Genomic DNA, 16,245 nt, shown 5'->3' on the forward strand with positions numbered 1-16,245 from the left:
TCTAAAGATTCGGGTGCCAGCGGGGGAGAGTGGTGAGTTGCGGGAGTGAGCAGGGGGGAGCAAGGGGAGAGAGTGAGAGAGAGATCTCCCCACCCCCTGCCGGCACCCGAATCTTTAGAGACGAACAGGCAGGTACTCGCATAAGGCACTACTCGCTCAAGTAGTTTGCCTTAGCGAGTACGCTCGCTCATCTCTAATTGTGAGGTGAGGGAGAGTGCTGCCACTGATTACTGGTCAAAATCCGCACCGAAGTGTGGTTTTTGGCACAGTTTTATTTATGCAGAAATGCTCTGGAATCTGGCAGGTGTGGTGAACTTTAGACTAATGTCTACGACTACCTCAACATTCAGGCTATGTTCACATGGCGGAATTTACTGAGCAGATTCCACGTGTAAAAAAATGCATCAGAAATCAATGGCTATTTTGCCACGGCTTTTCCAGCACGTGGATTTAGCTCTGTCGATGGGCAAAATCCGGGCGCAGAATTCTGTCATGTTTCCGCGCTGATCGCTGTCAGGACGTGACGGGTCCCTTCTTACCATGGAAATGTGTCAAAATTCTGCACCCAGATTTTGCACATTGTCAAGGCTAAATCCATGTGCAGATTTGTTGCTGTTTTGGCGTTTACAAACAAAATCTGGGCAGCAAGTTCTGCGGTGGATTCTGGCATGTGAACATAGCGTCCCACAGTTGCAATGATGTGCATGGATCCTGTATGCGCTATGTGCTGCTGCATGGTGCCTAGTGTATTCCCCTGTAGAAGCATCTGAGCAAGAATACCTCCGTAATCCTGCCTGCAACTAGTTTATCCTCGGTGCGCAGAGATAGAAAACCCGAGGATTAAGAAAAGAGCAAGTCCTATCCGTGGTATTCATGTGCTGCCTTCCATGGAGGAAACTCCCCACTGCTAACAACGTCTTATTATTAACTTTCCCATCAAGTCCATTTTTAGAATAAGTGGAAAAAAAAGCCATAGCGTTCAGTTAACCCTTGCAATAAATTGAGTAATCAGTAGATGGAGCTTTACAACGCTGCATCATTAAGTCTTGCAAGGAGCTCAGTAATCAGCGGCCGCACTAGCCCTGTGTCTATAAATCTGTATTATTAACCCTTCCCCATCACTACGTTATTTCAGGGCACTGGATGTGGACATGGAAGCTCCAGGCAATAGATTTTTTTTTTGGGGATTGTGAGACGGTTAAATGCTCTCTACTGACGGAGCCCCATATATTTTGCTCTTAAGTCTCCCCCGCATTCATCAGGGGGGACGTAGAAATAGAGTGTGGGAGCTGTAAAAGGTTTCCATGGCAACCCTAATTAGCTGGTCTTTAGATGGCAGGGGGCTGCCTGCCTCGTTCTTTATCAGGAAGGGAGATTAAGTAGGACATTTTGTGAAGTTGAGTTACATAAAAATTAAACCTAAAGGGAGATGTAGATCAGGCGTTATACGCCGGGCCCCTGACGAAACCGATCCACATGCAGAACAAATGGAAAAAAGACGCGCTCAGGGGACACTGGTATCCGCTTACAGCCAATTCCAATGTGATCACATTTCCTACATATATATATATATATAATATGCGCTGCAGAATATGTTGGCGCTATACAAATAAAGTTTATTATATATATTACTACAGTGCACGAAGTTCATTCCTTATATACTTAAGAAATGGGTAATGTGTAACCCTGAAGCGCATTGCATGGAACTTTGGACCATGTCTACCATTGTCTGAAGTCTGAAACTGATGCATCTTGGTGGCTTAATTGTGGATACTTTTTGGGGGGTATAGGAACCCACTCTACAGAAGCAAGTCTCTGGTCATTTACTGAGTATTTTTATTGGTGAATTAGTGGATACCGCTGTCCTCTGAGCGCGTGTTTTTTTCTCTCTCCCCATTTGTTCTGCAGGTTATCGTACCGAGACCGTTCGCCCTACGGTTTCACAGCGCACTCCAGCCAAGGATGTCCAGAGATGGATGGGGGAGCCAGAGTGCTATCATTTATGCATACTTGGCTTTTGGTGCAAGGGTTGAGCCTGTGGGCCCATCCTCGACACCTGGTGGGTTGGACTTGTTTCTGGATAGCATCACATGGGTGCTGTAGGGGGCGCTGTTCTCTGGCATTTTCTGATTTTATTTCCCAATAACAGATTCCTCCTCTAGCAAATTAGGCATTTACTTTGCTGCAGCCACTCCCAATGTTTCTGTGATTGGTCATGCATCTCTCTCTTCTTGGCCATCAATCTGTCCAGATTTTGCTTGATCTGAAGGAAAATGAGATATATACAGAGCTTTAACATATAGTGTATGGTTATACAGAAATGTCATCCACATTGACTTATGCATCCAGCAACCGCACTCAAACTGGGTCAATTTCATAGAAAGGCAATGACCATGTCAATATATTTTATATGTGAAGACATCTGACCCGTACACTGCAATAATAACGAGATCCACAAAGGGAAGTACTAGACAGATCGGAACTTAGGCGCTCCACATATTGCAACTAAGTTCTAAGGTCTCCATAGAAGTTTATGGGGGTTGTGTGCAAAACGCAAGCAGATGCGGAAAAAGGCTACAGTAAAAAGAACACATCTGGAACTCATTAGGCTAAGTAGCCATTTAAATCACGGCATGTTCATCTGCCACGTGCAAATGAACACGCCTTGTGGGCAGTAAAATACGCCGATATGATCACAAAACAGACCTGTTCACGGCGCAAATACTTTGCGCTGAGTTGAGTGCAAAAACTCATGCCTGTGTGAGGCCACCCTTAGGGCTTATTCACATGAGCGTGTATCTGACAGCCAATATACGCTACCATGTGATGCACGGGCTCAGCGTATATGCCGTCGGGCAGAGGGAGACAGCTTAGCGGAGCTAAGCTGTCTCCTCTTTCCCTCCCCCTTTCCTTCACCTCGCTGGTTTACCTCTTCTCTCCTCCCCTCCGGCTGTTTGCAATGGAGGTGGGTGGGACAGGAGTAAAGCTGAGCTCCCGCCCCTTGTCCGCAGTCAGTAATGGGAGAGGGCAGAGCAGGGCAGAGTCCCCTCCCGTTGCAAACAGCAGCAAGGGTCGGAGAGGAGAAGAGAAGGGGGAGCGAGTTTAGCAGTCATGCTGCTAAACTCTCTTCCACCTCCCTTCTCCGGCCGCTGTCATTGACTCCCATAGGAGTCAATGGCAGCGGCTGTATTCCGGCCAAGACTATAGTTTCCTGCCCAGAGTAAAAAAGTGCCCCGCCCGGGAAAGCGCCTGTGTGATCTAATGCATTGGAATCGAATGCATCAGATGGTAGCGTATATTGTCCGTCCGTGAAAATGCTGGCCAATATACGCTTGTGTGAATAAGCCCTTAAGTTGTATTCGCACAGGTGAGTACAATTTGGGTCACAAAATTTTCATTTCCTGTGCAATTTTGATACGTTTTCTATGGGTCTTTGCAATTTCCATTCGCAATTTGCATCCGTTCATATTTTTCATGCACTCCCTATAGTAACAGGGCATACGTTTTTGATGCATTTTTACACACCCATAGAAAATAATGGATGATCTCTGAACAAGAATCGCACAAAAAGAAAGTATGCAGCGATTTTTCAAAGTCAGTTTGAGAGAAAAATTACGTGTGTGAATTAACCCATTGACATGGAGGACAGAACTTGCAAAAGAAAAGAACCCCATCTCGAAACAGGGCAGAACTCACATGGCAAAATTGCCTGTGTGAATACAGCATTAAGGGCCATTTACACGGCACGATCACCGCTCAAAATTTGTTCAAATGAATAATCGTCCAAAGTAAATACAAAAAATTGTCTACTATTCGTTGTTGTCGACTTTCAGTCAGCATAAAAAACACTGTGGGCTTGTCATTGCGTGTAAACGCCCCCCGTAGAATGTGAAGCGCTGAGCAAGAAGCCAGCAATCCAAGGGTGAATTCTGCCTGTCTAAACGCTGTGCACAAGTGCTAACGGCCTTAGTGGTGACCTCGGCGCTCGAAGTCTTTTGGACGACTGTCGGCCTGTGTAAATGGGACATTAGTCTGAAACCGAACTGGCTTAATTTTGAGACAAATTATAGTTCCTTACTTAGGAAGCGAAGGAGAAGAACAAGGGGGCACAATCTCAGATTAATTGGGGGAAAATCAGAAGCAACATCCGAAAATATTATCCTACTGAAAGAGTAGTAGATGCTTGGAACTAACTTCCAGCAGGCGTGGTTAGAAAGTCTACAATACATGAATTCAAGCTGCCTGGGGTAAGCGTAGATGTATCCTAAGAGAGAAGTAATCTAAGGCCAGGCTAGATGGACCAGGGGGTCTTTTTCTCTGGTGTCTATGATCTATGTTTCTTCGCTTGCATTGGTTTTAGAGTATGTTGTATTTCTTCATGCTGCATCTAGTAGTGACCAATATGTGACATTAGAGGTTTACAAAGTTATAATGCTCGTGCGCATGAGCCGCCCGTCGACGTCTAGGAGTCCCTAGATATAGCAGAAAATAACTCTGTAATTTAGCGGTACATGGAGCACTTACAGCACCGCAGTATGTGGGCACAAGCGCTCAACAAGACAAGATCACCTACTTCTTCTGTTGCCGGCCTCTTGTTCAGGACTAAGGACTTTCCCAGTTCCACACAATCTGCGATCCGCTTGTTTCGGGTCTCCATTTCGCACTTTAATCCTTGATGGTAGTTTATTAGAACTTCCACGGAAGACACATCTCTACGAATACATGAAGATGGTAATTAGCAGTTGCTGCACATGTAAGGTAAGGCGTTTGCAGTGTAGGTCAAAGGATTTCTTGATGTATGCCTCCAACACGGGGCACAGTAGGGGCATACAGTGGCATCTCTCAGCTCTAGGCTCCCAAATTAAAAAGAATAGCACCGTGCTGTATACATTACAGATGCCTCCGTATGTAGGGGATTGTGTAGTCAAGAACAATATTCCATACAGTTTAAAAACGAAAAGGCATGCCAATGTATACTGGCCTGAAAGAGGCCACAAGGTCCCTTGTTAGCATCTGCCCAATGAATGGGATCCTACAGAACATTTGGCTAGGAGCTTTCCCATCGCATATGCCAAACAGACACTACAAAATGCACACTAATTCAATCCAATCCTTTAAAAAGAAAATTCCTCTCAAAAACTAAAAATTGAGTTTTCGGGAGACTTCCTTCCACGATATTTTCTGCTCCTAAGGGCTCATTCACATAGGAATACTTTGTACATATATTTTATATAGACCGCATATAACACCATTGTTTTGCATTGGTGTATTTAGATATACACTTTTTACACATGGATGGAAAAAAAAAAGCAGCATGCCCCATTATTGTTCATATGTACAGACTAACATTACCCATCAAAGTTAAGGGGATCATGTAAAAATGCAGAAAATGAGCAGTTGCATATTCACTACATTTTTCATGCATGTTGTCAGGTGACGTTGGGGAAAAAAGTGACCGATAAGGTCTTCTTCTGTTTGCTTTTTTCTGCACGCGTGAAAAATCCAGTGAATTAGGATGCAATATGGACGTAAAAAACCCCACACGCATCAAAAACCGATGTAATACACACATATACATGCAGTGATTAATGGTGTACTTTTCATGGATCCAAACTGCACACGTCCGTGTGAATTAGCCCTAAGGACCTTTCACATGGGAGAATATTTCTGCATTCCACAGCAAAAATGCTGAAAATTCTGCACCAAGATCCGCATGTATGCCGGCAGTGGGAGTGGAAATCTGCAGCAGCAGGTTTAGCTGTGGTTGTGGAAATATTCCACCTGTGTGAATGGGCCCTTCAACATGATTTCCTCTCCCTCTAGAGGCTCTCTTCAGGAGCAATATTGGACTGCTAAAGCCATTCTCACACATGCGTTCACAAAACGGCTTGTTTTGCAGCATTTTACCACGAATTCAAGCAGCGTTTTTAAACACACCCTATCTTTGTGATGCATCACAAAAATAGAGCAGACAGTGCTTGAAAATCTCTTGTGTTTTGCAGGTCTGCAAAGCAACATTGAGATCAATGGAGGCATAGTACAACAATTAGCGTGGCGTTTGAAACACTGCGCTAAATGTGACATAGAAAGCAGCTTCTCCTGCCGTTACACCTACTCCTTTGTGCTACATTTCTAGAACGTGACTTGTTCAGAAGAATCCAGTAATCCGGTATCAAAGGACTAAGGCCGCTTTTACACGACCATGAAAATTGCATGAGATTAGTGAAATACGAGACCCACAAATCCCACGTGACTATGAACCACTATTTTTTTAATGGGGTCATATACATGAGGGATTTTTTTCCCACATTGTGGAGTGGGAAAAAAATTATGGCATGTCCTATCTTTGGGCGTTCCCTTAGAACGCATCACAAGTTGTTTTTAGTGGGGATGGAAAACACATCGTGTGATGTGAGTGTGATGAGATGTTTCCTATTGAAAACAATGAGAGCCACGCCAGAGGATCGCAACTGTACTGAAGTGATGGGAGGCATTTTTGACACAGAGTTTAATAGCCCAATATCACGCTCAGGTGTGTGAAACTAGCCTAAGTCTGAGGCATGACAACCCCATCCTCTATTTCTTCAAGTTGGTTTTTTTTCAAGTTTTTTTCTTGTGTAGGTTTTGTTTTATGCCACCAATATTCTACTTACCTGGGCTTCTCTCCTGTGCCAATTTGGCAAATAATGCTATCCATCCAAGAGATGAGGTCCCTGACGAGACTTAAGAACTTCATGCGATCACTGGTAGTAGTAATCTGCAGCCTGCAGTCTTCGCATGAAGTCAGGAGTTCCTTCCAAGATCGCATCACTTCCTGCTCGCTGGTGACGATGGCTGCTGCATTTTCCCCGGCATAGACTGTTCGCAGCTGTGCAGCATTTTCCTGCAATTGCCGTACCTGCCCAGTGGAGAGAAGACTGAGAATAAGCCTTGACACTGGGACATTTTATGTCGGGATTATTATGAGGGTTTCACATCAGGATCATCATTTATAACTCCCGTTTAATGACACTCGTATATATGTGCATTTGACAACAATGGAAATAGAAACTCAAATCTGCAAGGACGCATCCCATAAGCCATTGCATCAGTCAGTTGTGATACACTACAACATGTACGGCAGGAACTTCACTACAGGGTCGATGTGTGTCGGGTGATGAAGGGGGCCACACTGATCACCTCTGATGGGGAAAACAAGGTTGAAGTTTGTATGGACAGTATTAAATGCATTCCGCTCACCTGAGTGACAAGAACCTGAATGTCATGTTCAAATGAACTAAGAATACGCTGCAGGGAACCAGCTGAGAGTCGAGATTCCTGCGCCTTCACCTCTGGCACCCTTTGCTTCTTCTCTTCCACCTGGGACAAGACTTCTTTGCAGTCATTGAAGAACTTATGTAATTCATGAGAAGCAGAAAGCATCTGGGCCCTTGTTTCCATCAACTCCATTAGGTCCGCCCAGGCTTCATTTACGCCATCTTTCCATTCTGCTATAGTAGCTGCATCTGAGTGTCCATAGTCAATGAGCTCATCCACCATCTGATTGACGGCAGAGATGCGTTCCTGCCCGATGCTGCCTGTCTCGGTGACAAACTCTGTGAACTTCTCTTGAAGAAGCTGCAAAGAGAAGACCATGAAAAATACTTATGTGATAGGATTTGCTCGTGCTCTGTTAATGGTGACAAATTTAAAGGAGAAGCAACGGCCTTCACGTGGATCAATGTCCTTTACGTGGACATTGATGACAGTGCCCCAAAAACTCGTGGTAAATCAGTTTGTCATAGGTTTCTGTAAGACAAGCGTATTTTAGCTCCATATTTGGTCCGTGTTTTGTGGACTATAATATGCAGCTAAGTGTATACCTATGTATCTATTCACAGGGCCGTATTTTTTACAACTGTTTTTTAAAAACGCAGCATGACCTATTTTTATCGTATTTGCCTCCATATGGCTATTATTTTTGATTAGGTAAATACGGATCAGTAGAAAACAAAATATACGGAGGTAAATATTGATCAAATAGTGCTGAAAAACTAAAGACATATGGTTGTAATGTCCTCTATAACACATCCAAAATACGGATCCGTATTATGGACATATGACAATAAGCTTGTCTGAAACTGTCCTATGGATGGAATGGGTACTTGCTGCAGCTTGCATCAACCCCAATGGAAATTACTCTACCAGACCGAGTTGTCAAATTAGTAATAGGAAAAAATACTTAAAGTGGTATTCTGACTAGAAGCATTTATTACCTCTCCAATGCTAGATCGGTGGCGATCTGACTGCTGGTCCCAGTTGCAAAACGCGAGCTAGGAGGAATTTTTTTACAACTCTCCATAGTTGCAGTCTTGTGACCAGCGGAAGCGGGACTGGGATCTCGAGTTCTGCCAATGGGTGAGGGTACAAGTGAATGGCCCTGCACTAATATTACCTATGTAGTGAATAGGTGATATATGCTTCTAACAAGAATTTCCTTTTAATAGTGAACATTAGGCCAATGCCATACCATTGCAATGCAGGTAATTTTTTAAGCATCATGGACTTCCCGCAGTTTGGTATCCCTTGTGAGAATCTAAGTTTGGTTCATTAGAATCATGAGAGGTCCATGACTGCATTACAACTGCCTAAAACCAGCCTTACACTTACCGTTACATGTTCATAATCTTGGCCCAGTTCTGGAGAGCCTGCTACCACCTCCTTCTCTGCAATCCACTGCTCCAATTCATCCACCTCACGACTCAACTGGAAGAGCCAGTACTGCTGCTCAAGACGTCCTTTTCGCTCCTCCACCAGGTCCTTCAGAGACACGTAGAGCCGATCAATCTGAGATTGACGCTTACTTATCTGCTCACTATGCAAGGACAGTAGTCAGTGCATTAGTTGGGAGCGCAATATAGAGACAGAACAGAGATGACTTGCAAATAATTATACTGTAAAATCATCATCCGATATCATTTAGCAAAAGCTTGAGAAGACGTGTCTGTATAAAGCATTATTATAATATTGACAGTACAGCACTCAAAGACACATTAAAGTAGCGTCTATCTTAAGGCTTATTTGCACGCAAAGATAATCTTTCAAACCATTGAAAGATTGACAGTTCTAGCGATCATTTTTCATAAAGTACTAATGGGCACTAATGTCCATTAGCACTTTATCAGCTTCATTTGCATGTAAGCCTCAAGCAGCTCTTTGCAAATTCCAGCATGTGGTCTGGACTTTGCACTCAGCTGCATTGTCTTTGCACGGGCTGCTGCGGGCTGTCAGCTGAATAAAATATAATCATTGTAAAGTCTATTAATCAAAGTAAACTATTGGGGAGTTAATGCAATCTGCATCACATGTACAAATGGCACATAAAAAAAAGGCAGCTCAAAACCACAGCAATTCATGGTAAAAGCGTTTTGCCATGCAAAACACTTCAGCCACCCTTATAGAGGACATCTAAAAAGGCAGTTCTCATCAACAGCCCTTAAAGGGTTTTTTTGAGTGATCATTTTGCATAAGCTGCTAATCAGCACTAATGCCCATTAGCAGCTTATTACCTTCATTTGCATGTAAATTAGCCTCCCCGAGCTGTATGCAGAGAACAGCACGTGGTCTGTTATCTGCATACAGACCCTTTGTTCTGCCTTGGGACTGCAGCTGAATACAATGTTATCAGCGCTTCCATAGAGAATCACAGCGTGCGGTCCCTGCTACCAGCTGGCTGGCCGAACGATGCATTTTAATATCTTCGACTATCATTCAGACGAAAAGCAAACAATGGTAGCATTTATGTCCAATGATTATCACTCAAAAGACATCGTTTGTGCGAATTTTGAGCAATATCATTGCGTGTAAATGGGGCTTTATTTTGTTCCTGTGCCTTAAACCATATAAAGTAAATATGCTCACTGTTTCGCTGGACCATTTTTATTCAGCGGTCTGACACTATGACATCTGAGAGGTGACATCCCATAAATCTGTCTCATGGGCATCAGTGACATTTCTGTTAGGCCTTCTATTGCAGAGGACCCCAACTCCAGTCCTCAGGGACCACCAACAGGTCATGTTTTCAGGATATCCTATAGTAAGAACACCTGTGGCAATGTCTGAGGTACTGACAATAATTATATCACCTGTGCAACACTGAGGAAATCCTGAAAACATGACCTGTTGGGGGTCCCTGAGGACTGGAGTTGGGGAACACTGTTCTATTGGATACAGATCAACCCATGTGATTGCTACAGTGCTTGAAAAAAGAAGACTGGAGCAGCGGTGAGTGGCAGCAGGGGATGACTATTGTGTTTTTTTTAATTTATGTCCACTGCATCCTCCTACTGCCACCAATGTCCGCCACTGCTAGCAATAACTCGAACAATCCCTTTAAATGCCTTGAATGGTTGCAAATGCTTCAGGGTGCTTTCATGCATACCGAAATATTCTACAAGATGCTGCAGAATATTTCACGGTGTGGAAAAATTCGTCAGCCTAAAGGCTGGTTTAGACACTACGATTGTCGCTCAAAAAATCTTTTGGGGGTGTCCCCACTTGTCTGATGTATCCAGCTGTTCCCCCGCTCTCAGCACCTGGCTGTTATACAGCTGAGCGCTCCGATCAGAATATGGAGAACACAGCTGCAGCGCTCTGTTCTTCATACGCTGCCTGTCAGAGAGCGGGATACAGCTGAAACAATAGTATCAGCTGTATCCCGCTGTGAATTTCTGATAGCTGATCTTTCAGCATGCTGAAAGATCGGCGATCAGCGATGGCTGAACGAAAACTGCGCAATGTCACTGCAGTTGGACACATCAATTATCGTTTAAAAGACGGCTTTGAGCGATTTTTGAGCGAAAATCATTGCGTCTAAAAGGGCCTTAACATGCAGATCTTGATGCAGACTTGACAATGGCTTAAAATTGCCTGCATTTTTATGTCAAAATTCGCATGTTAAGACATGTAGATTTTGGTGTGGATTTAGATAATGGAATATTCCGCATTGTCTTACAGGATATACCACTACGTGTGAAAGTACCCGGACTCTGTATGTTCTAAAGTGAATCGTACTTCAGGCTTTTATTAATAGACCACGATCAGATATTTGAAGATATTTCCTCACTCTATAAAGTGTCTTTCAGACTCCATACAATACTGTCAGTCATGCATTTAGCACTGGACAGATTGCAGTAACCCACAGAAACCACTGACATAACAGTTATGGGGGAGATGGAGAAGGTCTGCTGTGACCTGTAGCAGCTACGTGTCCTCCAACCACACAAACCAGCCCCAACATCAAGTGGAAGGGATCCAAGCACTCAGCTGTAGTTATGGGTTTCATCCAAGGGAGCCCGTTCTGTAGGCTTATTTGGCCACTGTGACTCATGGCTTCCATATAATTTGTAGGGGAGATTGTCACACTCTCACCTGTCGGGGTGTCCCAGATCAAGGAGGCTGCGACACTGCCGGGACAGTTGGGCTATTGTCTCTTCATAGTTCTCAATGGTCTGTTCCACCATAAGGTGCTTTTTTAGAAGTTGCAATGTGCTTTGCTCATCCTGTCAGAAAGGAATGGTTTTATTACATACAAATAATAATGAGAAATCCAGATTATACACTGTACTCAATAATAATGCAGTAAGCTCCTAAGCCCTATGTGTATGCAGGGGAGTTTGGCACTGTATATAAGGGAAACATAGCACCCACTACTGTCAAGAAGAAAGAGTTAATACAGTGGAGTCACCTATTCAGGATCCTCATTTCTTGGCTATGGTTGCAAAGAGCATTTCTCTTTAGAGAACCTGTCCCAGTGATGTGAATGGACATGGTGTAATGCAATATTTTTCCTCTGCAGGCACTGCAAGGGAACTGAACACAAAGGCTACCTACTAGAGATGACCGAACGTACTCGTTTCGAGTAATTACTCGATCGAGTACCGCTATTTTCGAGTACTTCAGTACTCGGGTGAAAAGATTCGGGGGGAGCCGGGGGGGAGGTGTGGTGGTGCGGGGGGGTAGCAGCGGGGGACAGGGGGGAGCCCTCTCTCTCTCCATCTCCCCCCCACTCCCCGCTGCAACCCCCCACTCACCCACGGCGCCCCCCGAATCTTTTCGCCTGAGTACAGAAGTACTCGAAAATCGCGGTACTTGGGCGAAAAAGGGCGTGGCCGAGTACGCTCGCTTATCTCTACTACCTACACATGGGCAAGCATGATATCAGGCCAAGAAACTCGGCCAGATATCTCACTTGCCAACTGGTGTTTTCATGTCGATGGAAGGCATTTTTCTGGCAAAACCGCCCCCATCACTTCTGTGAAGTAGCCATCCTCTGGAGTATCTTTTAGGCGCGTTAGAGGCTCGGCAAGTGTTTCCCATTGTTTTCAATGGGAAACCTTGTATCGCACTCTTGTGCACAACACACCCTGTGCGATGTGTTTTACTGTCGCATTGAAAATAGGCGATGGGTTCCGAGGAACGTGAAAAAATAGGGTTCATATTCACGCAAACTTTGTGCCCCTCACAACACACCAAACTCGCACAAAATTTTCAGCCATGTGAAATCGTCCCTACAACCAAGTTTCCACCAAGAATTACAGCTGATCTCAAGGGATCCCAATGGGGAGAGTTTGGGGGGATCCTTTTGACCAGTAGGGCTGGTACAGAGTAAAGAACGATTAAGTAGTGATAAAGTAGGTAAACCCATTTTCTAAACTGCAGGGCAAACCCGAATTGCTGGAGAGTCTACACTAAAGATTCAAAGCCTTGATTGCAAGAGGGCCAAGGCCAATTAAAGGAGCAGTAATTGGCAGAGTCTTGGAACTAGTTTTAACAAAGTAGGTTTATGGAAGAAAACTGGTGTCAGGAGGAAAACCTAAAGCCAGCTTCACATGTAGCATAAAGACTGCTGAAGATCCGTAGCGGATTTTGCTACTGAAATTTCACAACATTCACAGTATAAGGTATGCGGGGCAGAATTCTACAGTCTCCTTCATAGGCTGTGAAAATTTCTGCAATAAATCAAATTTTGAAAACTGCTGCGGATTCTAACTTTGCAGTGTATCTATTTATGCTGCGAATTTCGAGCCTTTAAATAGAAGAGTTAAAACCATCAACAGATCAGCAAGTAAATCAATTGCCAAATCCGTACCATTTAGGTGCAGATTTGGCCACTATGTATTTGCTGCAGGTTTTTTATGTGGAATGCCTGCAGCATTTGCAATGTGTGAAGATACTCTAAGGGCGTGATTACCAAAGTGCCGTTACAGCTAATTGCCGGGCTTCACTTACACTTGCAATTTCAGCCCGGCAATAGGCAGCAAATCAAGATCACTAATGGCAGCCACTAGCACTCATGTAATAGCAACCGAGTCTTGGGAGAAGAGCAATTATCCCAATAAAATTATTAGTAATTTCAAATTCTCACCTTTCCCTTCTCGTCATTCATCATGAGAAGCTCTTGCTCGCTTAACCAGGTCTCCACCTCGCCCACATCAAAATAATACTGTTGCACCTGGTAGTTGATGTCCAGAAGCTGCTGCCGTCTCTCCGTCTCCTCCCGCAGGACGTTCCACATCTCCCGCAGGCTTTCAAACCCAATGCGGACCCCTTCTGCCTCCGGAGTCCGAATACTGGCAATAGCACCTGCTCGCTCTAAGATGTCGTCCGCGCGGGGGGAATGTACTTGAATCTCTCTCCTCAGGTTCTGATAAAGTGAAAGTGCAGGACCAGAGATTGGAGCAAAGTCACCTCTTGGTCAGGAAAAGTCAATGAAATTAGAAAAGGGCACAAACATCTAGTTAGAAAACTGCTGGGGAGGCGGCACTTCATCTTGTAAGAAATTGAAAAATAAAAGCGGTATCCAGCTGAGCGATGTGGACTTGCCTTATCAATTTTACAAGATATTAGTGGGCATCCTTACAAAACTTTAGGGAATTGGTGCATTTTATCCGTTTCCAAAGTTGAAACCAAAAAGTTTTTGGAATGCCAATGAATGGGACTCATTTAAGGCATATCTACCCTTTCACAGTCTTTCACACAGTTGTGTCTGACACCTCAGCCCAGTACCAGGCACAAATATGTTGCAGAGTGCCGCAGCCCCTTAGTTCTGACCCCCTAGATGTTCGGTAGACTGGCAGGGTCTGTGGAGTTCCACAGCATGTCCCTACATACAGTTGTAACAGGTCAGTCACACACTGATGGCCTATCGTTGGCTACATATCATTAAAAGGATTGCAAACTTCTAGCTGTTTTGCTGCAGAAAGCAGTCAGCGTTGTACATGGTACAGTGGTCCCAGTTGGCACTACAGTACTATTCATTTGAATAGGTCTAAGCCTGAAGTATCCACCTGGGCCACTTCCCAATGTACGGGGCTGTCTGCTTCCTGCAACAACAAAACAGCTAGAAGTTGGACAGACCCTTTAAATTGCTATGTTTGCGGTCCCCTTAACTCATATGTGTACGTTTCCTTTCAATTTTAGTATCTGCTTGGATTCTGGCTTGTTTTTCAATTCCCAGTCGTTTTTGTAAGGCTTGCATAAAAAGTCTAACATTGACTTGCAGGAATGCTGCCTTCCAATAGGTGGCGCTGCAGAGGTATTGTTTCTTCCTCATTTGTATATTTCCCAGAGGAGCAAAGATGGCCTTATAAGTCTCCTACTCACCTTCTAGGTGCTCTCCTTAGGAGACAGATACCCTTCCCAACCCACATCACAGGCCTCTCACTAGCCAAACCAGAAACCTACTGCACATTGATGAGCATCAATCACCCCAAAATAGCTGTCTGTGTATGGATTCTGGTTTGGTTTTCAATTCCCAGTCACTGTTATAAGGCTTGTATAAAGAGTCTAACATTGACTTCCAAGACTGCTGCCTTGCAATAGGTGGCGCTGCAGAGGTATTGTCCGATCTTCCTTATTTGCATATCTGTTTGGAGTCATGCACTCATATTCCATCATAGATATAAGCGATGAGACAAGCACTCACCTGGTTCTTCTTAATAAGCTGCTGCACGGTCTGCAAGTTGCTGCCATGATCTTTCGAAGTTGCAAGAGGAAGTCTTTCCTGAACCCAGCACTGTCAGAGATGGAATGCATGCAGAATTAATATGATGGACTACAGACATAGCTTGGATCTCTAGAACCCCTGATGCAGTTGTTGGCGATTGTACCTTGTGCCTTCCCCTACTATCGTTGAATAGTATAACAATGCAGTATTACATAGTGAGAGATATCCATTAGGTCTTAGTTCTTTTATCTATTCTAGGTCAGGGCTTAGTTAAGACTTAGCAAAGCCTCTAGCTACACGACTCTTATGACTTTGCAGGTCTTAGAAACTTTCTGATTTGCTACATACTTGCTGGATATTTGTTGCTACTGCTATAGACATTTGTGTATACCACACAGTAATACTGGCTGTTCAAAATGGGTTTTGCGGGGGCGGAGCCTGGCCGGAGATGTAGATAGTCGCATCTCAGAGTAGCTCCTGCAAGATCCGACATTCCCATCCTGTTAACGGGACCCAGAGACGCCAAAAGGCAATCAAAAAGCAGCGGAGGCACAGTAGCAAGCTCCGGAGACAGAACAGACAGCAGCAGAGTTAATGATGCGAGGCAAGGAGCGGGGGAAGGCAGATGAAGCCGGCGGCAGGCAGAAACAACATGGCGCCGGAGGGAGGGAGCCGAGAACGCTCATACCGCGGCCCAGCACAAACAGTGCAGACACAGCACGTAAACTGGCAAGGTATGCCAGGGAGGAGGGGGGCAGAAAACAGGACTCCATAAGCCCAAAACAACAGAGGGGAGAGCGGGAGAGCCCACAGAGAAGCACTCAAACGGAGGGAGCAGGAGGGGAGGAAGAAACTGCAGACACAGTACATGCAGAAAGTGAAAGTCAAAAGGAAAGAGCAGACAAAGCAAACACAACAAGGGACCCTGCTAAACACAGCAAGGACAAGGAAAAACAAAATAGTCTACATGCTGTACAAGATCATGCTGGAAATAAGCAGGAAGTCACAAGTCAGGCAGACAACCCCAACTACAAAAATAAAGGTGCAAACAGTGTCAATCCAGACGAACACTACACAGAAGACAGCATGAATAATGCAAGCAGCCCAGGCATATGCACGCACAGCGCAAATCACGCAGACACCTCAGAAAGCACTATACGAGACACCTCCCAAAGTGCAGAAGATGCCGCCAAAAAAGATCAAAGGCAGGAGGACGAAAGGTGCGCCAGGGAGCCTACGTTGAAAGAAATATTCAGCGA

At 44.6% G+C, this 16,245-nt stretch overlaps 1 protein-coding gene across 1 annotated transcript in view; it reads right to left on the minus strand.

Annotated features, from left to right (window-relative positions):
• SPTBN4 (spectrin beta, non-erythrocytic 4) overlaps positions 1–16,245 on the minus strand; it is a 130,439-nt gene that overhangs the window by 13,506 nt on the left and 100,688 nt on the right. The window contains exons 23-30 of the mRNA XM_066581209.1: positions 14,966–15,055; positions 13,406–13,684; positions 11,410–11,540; positions 8,650–8,854; positions 7,240–7,617; positions 6,654–6,898; positions 4,574–4,712; positions 2,179–2,263 (exon numbers count right to left, since the gene is read on the minus strand). Of these exons, the coding sequence (XP_066437306.1) occupies positions 2,179–2,263; positions 4,574–4,712; positions 6,654–6,898; positions 7,240–7,617; positions 8,650–8,854; positions 11,410–11,540; positions 13,406–13,684; positions 14,966–15,055 (1,552 nt within the window). The remainder of the gene's footprint in view (positions 1–2,178; positions 2,264–4,573; positions 4,713–6,653; positions 6,899–7,239; positions 7,618–8,649; positions 8,855–11,409; positions 11,541–13,405; positions 13,685–14,965; positions 15,056–16,245) is intronic.

This window comes from Eleutherodactylus coqui, chromosome 10 (genome assembly GCF_035609145.1).
Source record: "Eleutherodactylus coqui strain aEleCoq1 chromosome 10, aEleCoq1.hap1, whole genome shotgun sequence".
Lineage (NCBI taxonomy): Eukaryota > Metazoa > Chordata > Amphibia > Anura > Eleutherodactylidae > Eleutherodactylus > Eleutherodactylus coqui.